This window comes from Choloepus didactylus, chromosome 7 (genome assembly GCF_015220235.1).
Source record: "Choloepus didactylus isolate mChoDid1 chromosome 7, mChoDid1.pri, whole genome shotgun sequence".
In the NCBI taxonomy this organism is placed as follows: Eukaryota; Metazoa; Chordata; class Mammalia; order Pilosa; family Megalonychidae; genus Choloepus; species Choloepus didactylus.
In genome coordinates this window covers 90,016,867-90,029,955 of record NC_051313.1, presented here as the reverse complement: position 1 = coordinate 90,029,955, position 13,089 = coordinate 90,016,867, and the positions used below count along the sequence as shown (strand labels likewise).

Here is a 13,089-nt window from a genome sequence, read left to right as displayed (position 1 = left end):
AAGTATATAAAGTGAAAGTCCTTACTCATCTCCTCCTTGCAACCCAATACCACTCTATCCTCAAGAAAATCACTCCATTTTGTACAAATACACACCCAGAATATATGGATATATAATTCATTTTTCTTACTTTATCAGTTTTTAAATAAATAAATTTTAAAAATTTGTTTTAAAACTGTATTAGTTAAGGGTAATGCTAGCTCCTGTAATAGATACACTTTGAAATCTCTAGCTTAATAACACAGAAGCCTATTTCCTGTCCATGTAAAGTTCAATCAGCATAGAGAGGGGTTGTTTCCTGTGGTTATTTAGTGACATTCAGGGACACAGGTAACATAACTTTGCCATCCTCAGCATATGGTTTCTGAGGTTGTACTGGGTGTCATACATGCAAATACCAGACAGAGTAGAGAAGGTTGGGTAAAAGAAGGGTTGTAGAAAGACCTTTAACCTGTCCCATCCTATTGGCCTGAATTTAGTCCCATGACCAAACCCACCACAAGGGAAAGGAGTCTAACTATGTAACCAAGGAAGACAGTAAAATGAGGCTGCTGAATCTAGACCAGCCTCTGCCATAGAAATCATATTACAAATCTCTTATTAAATAAACTAAAGCAGAAAAGAAACCTGAGTGGTTTTTTCTCTCCCCTTTAAGCTACAGAATGACTTGGAGATCTTTTATTTCATTATCATTTAACATAGATACAGCACAGAAATTTTACCGAGATAAGTTGTTACTGTAGATGCATCACAATATATTTAATCATTTCTTTATTGATAAACATTTAGGTTGTGTCTCATTTTTTAAATTACAAATATTGCAGTGACAATCATTGTGCAAACATCTTGGGAACATCCACGAGAATATGTGAAGAATAAATATCTACAGGTGAAAATCATTGAGTCAAGTAAATAATATTTCCAATTTACATTTTCATATAGATTCCATAATAGCCTGTGCAAAATTAAACTCCCCCACTAGTTTTTACTTTTATTTATTTCTCATTCTGGTAACATATATATGATAGCTTTTGAGTAGTTTCCTCAATCCCTTACAAAAATTAAACATCATCTTCCTTTTATTGACTGTAAATCTGATGAATGGGAATTATGAGAATTGATAACCTCACTGTTGTTTCAACTTCTCTTTAACTTATTAACAAGGAGATAATATTTTAAATATTTCTTTTGTCATTTATGTTTTATCTTTTTACATTGCTAGAATATATACTTTCTCTCTTTTTCAATTTGGTTGTTTTTACTTATCAATTTTTAGGAGATGATGATGGATCTTGATCTTTTTTATGCCTTTTTAAATAGATATTTTTGTCTTTTTGAGCATTTTGTAATGTTAACACAGTTTCTGTCTTCCATCATTCCTGTTAAAAATTCATTTGTAAGTCCAATTATCATTCTCTTATAGGAAACTTGTCATTCCTTTCCAGATGCTTATGAGACATTTCGTTTCTTTCTTGCCCAGCATTATTTCATTGTGATGTGTCAAAGTGTAGAATTATTTTTATTTATCCAAATTCTATTTGGAGGATTTATGTTTTCCAACAATTATGGAAAAGTTTCAGCTCTCCTGCTTTCACTCCACATTCTGCTATTAAAACATTTAATAATGAAAACTTCCCATTTTATCCTTTATATCCTCAGGCCCTTTCCCAAAATCTCTCTTTTATTTACATTCATGACAAGTTCTTCAGATATGTCATCCTGTTCATTAATTCTCTTTATAGCTCTGACCAATTGCTGTTTAACTTGCCCAATTTTAATTTTAATTGTTGTTTACTTTTTTTTATATTCATTGCATTGAGATACATCCACACAACACACAGTCACACAAAACAAATTGTACATTCGATCGTCCACAGCACCACCACACAGCCGTACACACACCACCAAAATCAATCTCTGACATCCCCACCACCACACTCACAAAAACAACAAGAACAACAATCAAAGTGAAAAAGAGCAATCAAAGCAGAAAGAACACCTGGTGCCCCTGTCCTCCCGTCCGTCCGTCTCCCACCCATCCACACACAAACCAGACAATGGGGAGCGCGGTCCCCACGGCCCTCCCAATCCCACTGTCACCCTCCACAAGCCACACTTCCATACAATTGTCTCCAAGACTCATGGGCCCTGGGCCGCAGCCCGACAGTTCCAGGCGTCCACCGCCAGCCACCGCAACCCACCAGCACCCAAACAGGGCGTTCTACACTGCGCTCAAGAGTGCCCCCCAGAGCGACCCTCGGCTCCCCCTGAATTCCCTCCGCCACTGAAGCCTACCCAATTTCCCTTCATCTCCCCGCTTTGGTGAAGAAGATGCCCTCCATCCCATGATGCCAGGTCCACACTGCTCCCTGGGGGCCACACTCCACGCCGCCAGGGAGATTCACTCCTGCAGGTGTCCCCGATCCCATGCAGGGGGGAGGACAGCGACCCCACCTTTCAAGTTGGCTTAGCTAGAGAGAGAGGGCCACATCCGAGCAGCAGAGAGGCACCCGGGAGGAGGCCCTTAGGCACAATTGTTGTTTACTTTTAGAAGTTCTATTTAAATGTTTTAAAACTTTCTTTTCAGTTTTCATGATATCTTTTTCCTCACACATATTTTAATTCCTGTATTTTATTTCTTTAAAAATTCAAGCATAATTTTTAAAATTCTGCATCTGGTATTAACAATATCTGGTCTTTGCAGGTTCAAGTCACCTTCTTCTTTTTGCTGACTTCTCTCTCACAGTGTTTTCTTTTAAATTTCCCCTCAGGTGTTTTGCCATTTTTTTTTACTGTAAGTTCACATCTTTGGAAGTCTGTGGGAGTGCTTTCAGGCATGGGTGTAAGGTATTATTCCAAAGAGGAATTGTATTTGCTTCATCCATCTCATGAGGTCTCTTACAATGTAGGGTCAGTTTAAAATGAATTTCGCTTTAAGATTTCTGAAAGAATAAGTAGCACAGGCTTGGCCAAAATCTTCTATATTGGGCTAGTTTGTGGTTTTAGGTAACTGGGGAAGAAGATTTTTGTTCTCCCACCTTGAAGTGAGGCATATTCAAGAATGCTTACTTGAGGATCTTTTTTATTCCTTTATTTTGGCTGTAAGGATTTTTCTTATTATCTTGATATCTTAGAGATTTATTTAAATCCTTTTCTCTTCCTGAGCCAATATTTTAAGTGTATCTTATAGCTGGAATTTTTTTTTTTCAGCTGCCATAATGCCAAAAAATTGAAGTTTCCCATCTTTTTTTTATTTTTTTTCTTTTTTTACATGATGAATGTCTGCTATGGAACCTTTTCTTGTTTTTCAGTACTTATATTTATACATTGACATGTAGTGTATATGCACACATATCTTTATATTTTATATTCTAGATGGGAGTAGACTTATATATGTTTGTACAGTTTGCAATCTTTAGCAAATGGTCAAGAATATCTTGTATATTATTATTATGGAATACTTAGTTGGTTTTTAATGATTATCTCTCTAGATTTAAAACCTTTAAGCAACTTTGTTTACTTATTTATGCCCAAGAACTTCACATAGTTTTGACATAGTAATTGTTAAAGAAGTATTTTTTACTTTATAAATTGTCTAATTCATAGATATATTCTGAGATAAGGCATAAAATGAGATAAATAATTTTTAAATATAAAATTCAATGGATCACTTTAGAAAATGAACTCTATACCAGGCTCCTTAAAGAAATCTATGAATTAATATCCTAATGCTGATATTATATATATTTTTGAAGGAACATAGCAAATTCTATTTGGATTGGCAAAAACATTTATAAATACAGTAGCTTTTACTAAAAGCATAGTTTTACTTAAGGGCTACATTTAAATTTAGAAATCATTGAAGTTTCAATACCTAATCATTATGGATAATAAGAGATACATAAATATGCAGCAATTTTAGTAAGTGTCCCATGTAAATGGAAATATTTATTATAGTAATTAAATCTGTTTTATTCCCTCCATTATGGAGTGCTATTACTCTGGAATGTTTCTAATAACAAAACTTAAAGGAAAGAAGAATATTCTAAAATAGCATGATTACTTATTACCTGGAAAGACCTCAGAATCAGAGCAAGTCAAGTAAAAAAGGAGACACAATTAAAGTCACTTACTTAACTCCAGTCATGAGAACATGTATGCTGGCAAAGACAAATGCAAATTTCCCTCTATGTCTTACAAAGAGAAAGGAACTTTCTCAAGTTCAAAGGAGTCCCAAAGAATATTTATTTCATGACAGGCCTCTTTTAAGGAATCTAAGTGTGTTCATTACCAGTCAGGATTTGCAGAAAGAAGATGGACTAAGAGAGAAGCAAGTCAATCAATCTAGAATTGATTGCCCATCATTCATTCATTTATTCATTCAATAAAAAAGGACTTATGGAGTGCTTTCTAAGCACAAGGACTCACTAATGAAGAATATAGGGTGACCAGTATAACCTAGACCCTTCATTTTAGGAGCTTTCAGTCTGGTGGGATTGAGAAAAAAATAGTCAATTACAATACTGCAGAATGTATTGTATTAGAGGGAATAAATGTTATTTGGTCTGGTCCAGATACAAAACCAAGAAGTATAGTAGAGTGAGCTTCTCATTCTAGCGTAGATTATCCCTTGGTCAACAATACTGCCCTCTAGAAAGAGCATGAAACTAGAAACAGAAGGATTTATCTGTTGGCCCCAAAGGAGAGAACATGGGGGCAGGGTAGTAGTCCATAATATAGTATGGATAAAAATCTATGAGCAGTGGATCAAAACTCAAATGCCCATCAACAGATGAATGAGTAAACAGAAGGTTATACATACATACAATGGACTATTGTTCAGCCATAAAAAGGAATGAAGTTCTGATACATGTGACAACATGGATGGACCTGGAAGATATCATGTTGAGTGAAATAAACCAGGCACAAAAGGACAAATACTATATGATGTAACTGAGATGAAATAATTAGAATGAGCATTTTCAGTCAGAAACTAGAATACAGTTTACCAGGGGTCAGGATGGAGGTAGGGAATGGGTATTTAATGCTTAATTGGTACCGAGTTTCCATTTGGGGTTATGGAAAAGTTTTGGTAATGGAAGGTGGTGACAGTATCACAGTATTGTGACTATAATTAATACCGTTGAATTATACATTGGAATGTGGTTAAATGGAGAAATTTTAGGTTGTATATATGTTGCTAAAATAAAATTAAAAAAAAAGAAAACATGACTGGACAACACAAATAATGAATCTTAATGTAAACTGTGGGCTATATTTAATAGTATAATTATAATAATATTCTTTCTTCATTTATAACACTATTCTTTCATCATTTGTAACAAAGTTACCACACTAATGCAATATGTTAATAATAGGGAAAACTGTGTATGGGGGGGTGGTGGTGGCGGAGTATATATGGGAACCCTGAAATTTCTGTGATTTTATTTTGTAAACCCACAATTTCTCTAGTAAAAAGTAAAGAGGGCAGAACAATCCACAGAGAACTTCAGAACTGTAGACAGCAGGTATGACTATATACATGTAACTTAGTTTTAGCTAGTGCCCTTCTGAACTTTAGTGATATGGTTAAACTGCCCCAAATTTTAATTTCTCAATCTTTTCCAAGTTTTCTGTGAGATCTTGATGCTTATCTCCTCTTGTCTCTCCTTGTCTCATCACATGTTAATTTAGTTATGCTGTATATTGAGTGTGAAACCCTGTCTCTGCAATCATTTTCATGAAATAAAATTAAATTTTCATTCAAATTTATGAATACTGAATTTGGGGCGTCATGAGAAGGTTTTATAATTAGGAAAGCAAGGCCTTCCACCATCTCACCAACTCCATACTTTCTCTGTTTCCTCCTCCTCTCCCAGGAAAAATCAATATTATTTCCTTTAGTTTATAGAAAGTATTCCTACCTACAACCAGGAAACTCTGAAATGTGTCAAAATGGGACTTAGGTTGGCTTAGACCAGAAGACAATAACCTGATACAAACTACAGGACTTGTAAAAGGGAGATGGCAGAAAACCAGTTTTTAATTTAACTTTTTACCTCCCTATTATAAAAGAGTTTGGAGAGGAGCTGAAAAAGAACAGAGTGGATATATAGAGGAAATTTTTGGCTTTGGTTGCTGGTGTGCTATGATTCATAACCACCCCTCCTTCACCACCACCCAACCAGAAGGACGGTGGCAGGAAGGCTCTCATCTCAAGCCTAGTAAGAGTGGCTTCCACCTGACCTCTTAGAATCTTTTATGTTTGTTCTCCCAACTGGGGGATGTGATGGATTTGAATTTGACTCATGCCTGAGAAATCTTAAAGTGAGAGAGGTCTGTTCATAATCTTCTTACTGTCAAGCAAAAGAAAACTGGATGCTGCTTGGGTGGATTTTTATACCGAAGGCGAAGTATGTTCCATGCATCTAATGTGGAGGGAGGGAGGGAGGGTGGGGAGAGGAGGAGGAGGAGGTGGAGGAGGAGGAGGAGGAAGAGGAGAGAGAGAGAATTTTATCTTAGATCTTTTCAAAAGGGAAGACTGCATGAATAATGACCTCAGAAAACAGAAGGTAGGTCCCAAGGAAATAATAGTGATGGTACAAAAAGGAGTGCATAATGCATATTAGGAGAACTGCTGGTGAGAAATCTTTACTAATGTGGTGATCTCCAAAACAGTCACACAAAACACCTTCAAACGAAATGTTAGCTTTCAACACCTGCCAGGTCTTAAGAGTGTCGAGCTGACTCACAGCACCACTAGTCAAGTGAGAACCATCTTGTGCCCTTTACTGGTCTCACCCACCTCCATGTCCCCACCTAGAGCTCCATCTTTGTCTGTGGAGGAGACAGAAATCAATTTGGTTGTAGGAAGAGTAGATGTGTAAGGCAGGCAACACCCTCTTCCCTGTCCACAGGCTTTCCTATCTGCAAGGGACAAAAGAATTACTTCCAGTAATTCCAAAGCTTTTACTTTCACTGGTCTGAATATTTTAATTACTGACTGGAGGAACTGGTATTATAAGAGAGTTTTGAGAAAAAATATGGGTGGCATTTTTCATCCAGGTCAGAAGAGAACTAGGCCCTCTGGGTAATTTAAGTAACAACAGGTGACAAAAATAAGTTGTTCTATGATCACAGTCATAAGTGGTTCTTGATCAATGTCATAGTTACTTAGATTTTTTTCAAAGCAGCCGGTTCAGTTCGGTGGGTATTTCTCTATAAGTATTTCTTATGCCAGATGGCATAGAAAAGTATTTCTTTCCATATTAAACAAGTGAGAATTTTTTCCTGAAATCGCTACTGCAACACCCCCCCTCCAACCCTGTCAATCACTCCAGGCTACTTGAGGGAATAATTGGGGAAGGGGGATCTCCACAGAAACTGCCCTTCCTATTAAACAAGGGCATGACTTGTGATGATACTGATATTAATGTTAATAGGAAAGTTAAAATTCATCAGGTGCTGACAATATATCTGACATTGCTCTAAGTGCTTCATATGTGCTAATATAACTTAATTCTCATAAGAATATAAGAACGTGGATATTTTTAATTTCCTAAATATTCAGATGAGAAAACAGAAACATAGCTACACATACTTGCTGAAGGTCACACTGCAAATAAGTGGTAGAATGGAATTTGAAACCAAAGAGTGTGAGCTTTGAACTGGAGTTTTTAACACTATTACATTCCTGGTAGGGAAGGAAAGGGAATGTGTCGGTTACAGGGAGAGGAGAGTGCTATGGGAAGACATATGGGTTTAGTAGAAGAAAGACTATCAGGAAAGGCTTCCTCAAGAGGTTTACAGTCCAGAAGGACCAGAAGAAGTTGAGTAGGAGAAGAGGGGTGGGCAAGAAGCGGTTGGTGTCAGGAGAGGCTCTCAGAGCGCCTCCAGAAGCAGCAAGTTTAAAGACCTGGAGGAAAGAGACAACATGTGTGAGGGATTACAAGTGATTTGGTACAGAGAAAGCTATACTGTGTATGTTTATGTGTGTAGATGTCTAAGAGGGCTAATAGGTGATTTTGGGGAGACAGAAGGGGCTGGATTGTGGGGAGGTTTGTTGTCACGTTTTAAGGCCATGGGAAGTCTTGATGGACTTGATGGTAGTTTTTCAACTACCTACCACTCTAGTTTTAATGTGGAAAATGGTTTAGATAGGGGAAAAGCTAGAGACTGTGAAGTATTTAGGAGAAAAAAAATCATGCTGAGACTAGAACTAAGAGAGTATTATTGGGAATATAAAGAAGTGAAGAGATTTGAGAGAAATTTGGTTAGTAGAATTTGTTTTCAAAAGGAATTATGATGGATTTCACATATGTATCAGTGTGCTTCAATCAGGGGCTGTCAGGAAACACAAGGTACATTTATCAAGGGTAGCTGAAGTGAGTTTAATGAACAGACTGTATTAAACTGGGAAATTTTAGGAGAAACTGCAAGGGAAAGGGATGTGCCCCAGGAGTAGAATCTCTTGTCATCATCATACCTGAAGGGGAAAGTAAATAGAATCAGTTCTGCAACCTGGACAAAGATGTAGGCATAGGAGAGGGCCATCTGATAGGGGATATTGTTTGCAGAGAAGAACTCGTACCCAGCGAGAGAGAATGGAGAAAAAATAACCTGACATCTTTCTCCTTGTGCCACCTCAATGTCCTGCCATCCCATTGGATAAGCGAAACTGACAGTCAGAGGTCAAGGGGAACTGGATGGTTTCAGCCACACAGATCAGCCTCCCAGGGTACCAGTCAGGGTAGGGAAGGGTAGAATATGGATTTTGAGGTGAAACAGAGAATATCCAGCCCAGGGAGAAAGAGAAAGAGAGAAAAAAGAAAGAGAAAAAGGGAAAAGTTCAGTTTGTGGTTTTGGATAACTGGATTACCAATACGGAAAATATAAATTGCACACTGGGCAAAATTTCTCTCACTCTGGTCCTATTTGGATGATACCTGTATTAATCAGGGTTCTTTAGGGAAACAGAACTGACAGGATACACACACACACACACACACACACACACACACACACACACACCAAATATTATGAGAATTTTTTTTTTTTTAGGAATTGGCTCACACAACTATGGAGACTAAAAAGTCCAAATTCTGTAGGGCAAGCTGCAGCCTAGGAGCTCTGATGAAGGTTTTCAATGAATTAGTTTGAAGTAGATATGGAAATTCTCCCTGCTAACTGTTGAAATAATCACTTCTCCTTTTAAGGCCTTTAACTGATTGGATGAGGCTTCTCTCATTGCTGAATGTAATCTCCTCAGTTCATTGTAGATTTAATCACCCATAGATGCAATCAACTTACTGATAATTTAAATCCATGAAATATCCTCACAGTAACAATTGGGCCAGTGCTTGCTTGACAAAACAACTAGACACCATAATCTGGTCAAGTAGACACATGAATTTAACCATCACAATATCTTACAGAGCTTCCTAAAAAAAAAAAAATGCTGTCATGTCAATAGTACCTGTTTTAGTTTGCTAAAGCTGTGGAAATGCAATCCCAGAACTGGGTTGGCTTTTATAATGGGGATATATTAACTTACAAGCTTACAGTTCTGAGGCCATGAAAATGTCCAAATCAAGACATCTACAGACAATGCTTTCTCCCTGAAGACCGGCTACTAGTAACCTTGTATTACTGTATCACGTGGCAAGGCACATGGTGATGTCTGTTGTCCCTCCCTTCTCTTTGGGCTTCATTGCTTCCATGCTTTCTCTCTGAGCTTCTGTGGCATTTTCTCTGTGTGCATCTCTCTGAATTTCATCCTCTTATGAAGGACTCTAGTAAGAGTATTAAGAACCATCTGGGGCATGCCTTAACTGAAATAACCTAATTAAAATTTCCACCCACAATAGATTTACACTCACAGGAATGGATTAGGTTTAAGAACACGATCTTCTGTGATCCATTCAGCTTCAAACCATCACAATACCCATCCATGTTACTAACTTCTTTTCTTTTAAAAAAATATTTCTTTGATAATTTGGGAAAGAAGAAACTTGAGCACATGAATTTACATTGCCACGTTGCCTGTGAAATAAATAGATTTATGTTTTACAAATAAACAGTGATCTATTTAATAACATTCCTTTTCAATTGGGTTATGAAATCACAATTCTTGATATCATCATTCACCTGGGGGCAGCTAGTAGAACTGTAGGCAACCATGGCTAGAGGAATATAATTATTTCTCCAAAAAGAAAACCATATCGTTTTTTACAAATGCCAATGTATCATGGGAGTGATTTAAGAGATTTGTCTTAATGTATTAAGCCTAATAAAATAAAGCCACAAATATCTAAGCATTGATGGAAAAAAATGTTCACTTCAAAATTCAAATGGTTAAAAAAAAAGATTAGATGATAGTTTTAATAGTCTTAATTTGAAAACCTTAGAATTTACATTGAAAAATGGTCTTTGGTTTCTGACTACCTTGAGGAACCTGATAAATTAGTTTTGGAATCTTAGAAAAGTATGAACACAGAAAATGAAACTCAAATAAAAATGCAAAATCATTACATAAAATTCAGTTGCATTATAAACAACAAGTTCAGGCATTCGATGCCCTAAATCAATTTCTGTGTAAGTTCTAAGGAAAGATTCAAATATAACTATATGTTTCATTTCTTTTAGAAGTGTTTGGAATGCTATTTTTCCTTTATACAAACTCTGGAAAAATAAAGAAACTTAAGTTCTTTGTGTAGATTAATCTTTTTCAAAAGTACACTAGATAATTTGAGAAAACAAATAAGTGGATCAAAAGGTGCTAAAGGAAAAGATAGCCAAGGATATTAAAGCAACACTATCTTCCCTTGTTCCTAAAAACCCAATATAATATTACTGAAACAATGAATTTAGCCTTGTCTGATACGAACATTTATTATGGACTTTTCTGTAAGAAGCTGGGCAGTTGGCTTTAACCAACAGTATCCTTAAAATGGTAGAGACGGTCTATATAACATCACTTCCAATGGATTCAGAGGTGATGCCTTAAAATAGTATTGTAAAGTTTCAGTTTATCTTAAGAAAGGTAGATTGTTTTAATAATTTTTTTCAGAGGCTCAATTTCATAATCTCTATGAATTTTAAAATCCTATTTCAGAGAACTGCCAGCTAAGAATAAATGGACTTTGGAGAATTCTTTTATAGCGCTATTCAATAACCAATAAGAAACAAGACTGTCTCTGCCATCCATACAGGCTATCTTATTCTACCAAGTGCATTAAAGTCTCATTGTGAATGCCAAGAGGGCAATGTCACACTAACACAGTGGCACTATACAGGAGAGAATACAGAGAACTAATTTCTCATAGTTATTTCTCTTTTAGCCAAGAAAAAAAGCAGATATGTAGTCCAACCAAAGTAAAACTCCATTTGTTATTCATTTCCTTTATTTGTTTTACTATAAAACCATTATTATGACTATGTTTGGCTGAAATAGTAATGTTTCTTCATCTATTCCATTTATTCACTGAGTGTCTACTATGTGCCAGGAAGTGAGTATATGAATATTACTAAACTTGATTAAGAATCTTTCAGTCTGGTGATGTGAGTAAGACACATAGACAAATAAAAGAAAATTAGGATAAATTCCAGAAAGGGAAAAGATGTTATGTCAACACACAGAAGGAAGAAGATAAGCCTGCATGAGAATTAGAGAAGGCTTCCACATAGAGATAAATTGATCTAAGTCTTGAAGAATAGATAAAAAATTTTTAGGTGGCAAAAGTTATCCTGGACTAAAGAAACAGCATGTGAAAAGGTGAGAAATATTTAGTATAGTGGGAGAATTTAGTATGATGGGAGCACTTATTATAGTGGGAGAATGTTATACATTTTAGAAATGGATTTGGAGATCACTGGTATAAAATGATATCAGTTATAATTTGAATATTCTTAATGCCAGTTTTTAAATATTTTGCTTAAAAGTGTAGAAAAGGCCTAACTTCTCTTTAAAGCTTCAGATCTGACTTACATGCAGTTCTACAACTCCTTTTAGATGTCCTACAGGCACCTAAGCCCTCCTCTCCACAATTTCTATACCCAAAATTTCTCCCTCTTTCCTGGATAACTCTACCATATGGCCAAAATCTCAAATTAGGAACCTAAACATAGCTTTGTTTCCTCCTTCTCCCTCTGGCCACATGTTCATCCCATCACCAAGATCTATTCAATGCATTGCCTATATCTCTGAATGCAATCCACTTTTTACTGTCACTACTTCTTTCCTTGACAACTGCAAAAGCAATCTAATTGGTCTCCTTGTCCCCAGTCTCCATCCTGTCAATTTATCACAAAAGGGCACTCAGAGAGGTCTGTTCAAATGTGAACCTGATCACCTTGCTCCCTTTCTTAAGACATTCAGAGACTCCCCATTGCTCTTAATATCAAGTTTAAAGGCCATTCACAAGCTGATTCTGCCTCCCAAGGAGTCCCATTGCTAATCTCCCTGCCTTCAAACAATTTGTTCTTTTCTTTGTTCTACTTTTCTTGATTACTGCCTATTTAATTTTATTAAATTAAATTAATGCCTATTTCACACTTCAATTGTTAACCTAGTTCCTCTAGGAAGCCTTGCTTGACACTCCTGAAGTCCTAATTAGACATACATTCTGCCTATTTAGCCCCTGTATTTCTGTTAGAAGTCTTATCACCCTGTACCAACATAACCTATTTATCTGTATTTTCCTTCTAGAATCTAAACAGTAAATTCAAGGAGTTTGTCTATTTTTTTCCTTCTGCATTGTATTATAAGTACCTAACATGGTCCTTTGAACAATGATGACATCCAATGAATGGTTTCAATTTTGCTGAATCAATGCATAAATATGTAGGGTCTTGAACAGAAGGTTGTTATATACCTTGTTGAGGAACTTGCACTTTATTGTCTATAGCAATCCTTTTAAGTACAAACCAGGAAGTACTGGAATCCATAGGAAAACCTAGGGCAGTTTCTGGGAACATCAATATTCGTCAAAGTAAATTGATGTATCATTGACACAGTTTAATTAAACTGATACCTAGTATTTGCATGATATTAGGATAAATCATAACATCTCAATGAAATGTGTTTGCACT

General features: G+C 36.2%; 1 protein-coding gene across 1 annotated transcript in view; it reads right to left on the bottom strand.

Moving 5' to 3' along the window:
• The window catches only part of EYS (eyes shut homolog), a 1,792,869-nt gene that overhangs the window by 519,942 nt on the left and 1,259,838 nt on the right, over window positions 1–13,089 (bottom strand). The window contains 1 exon segment of the mRNA XM_037844664.1: window positions 8,486–8,520. Within this exon segment, the coding sequence (XP_037700592.1) occupies window positions 8,486–8,520 (35 nt within the window).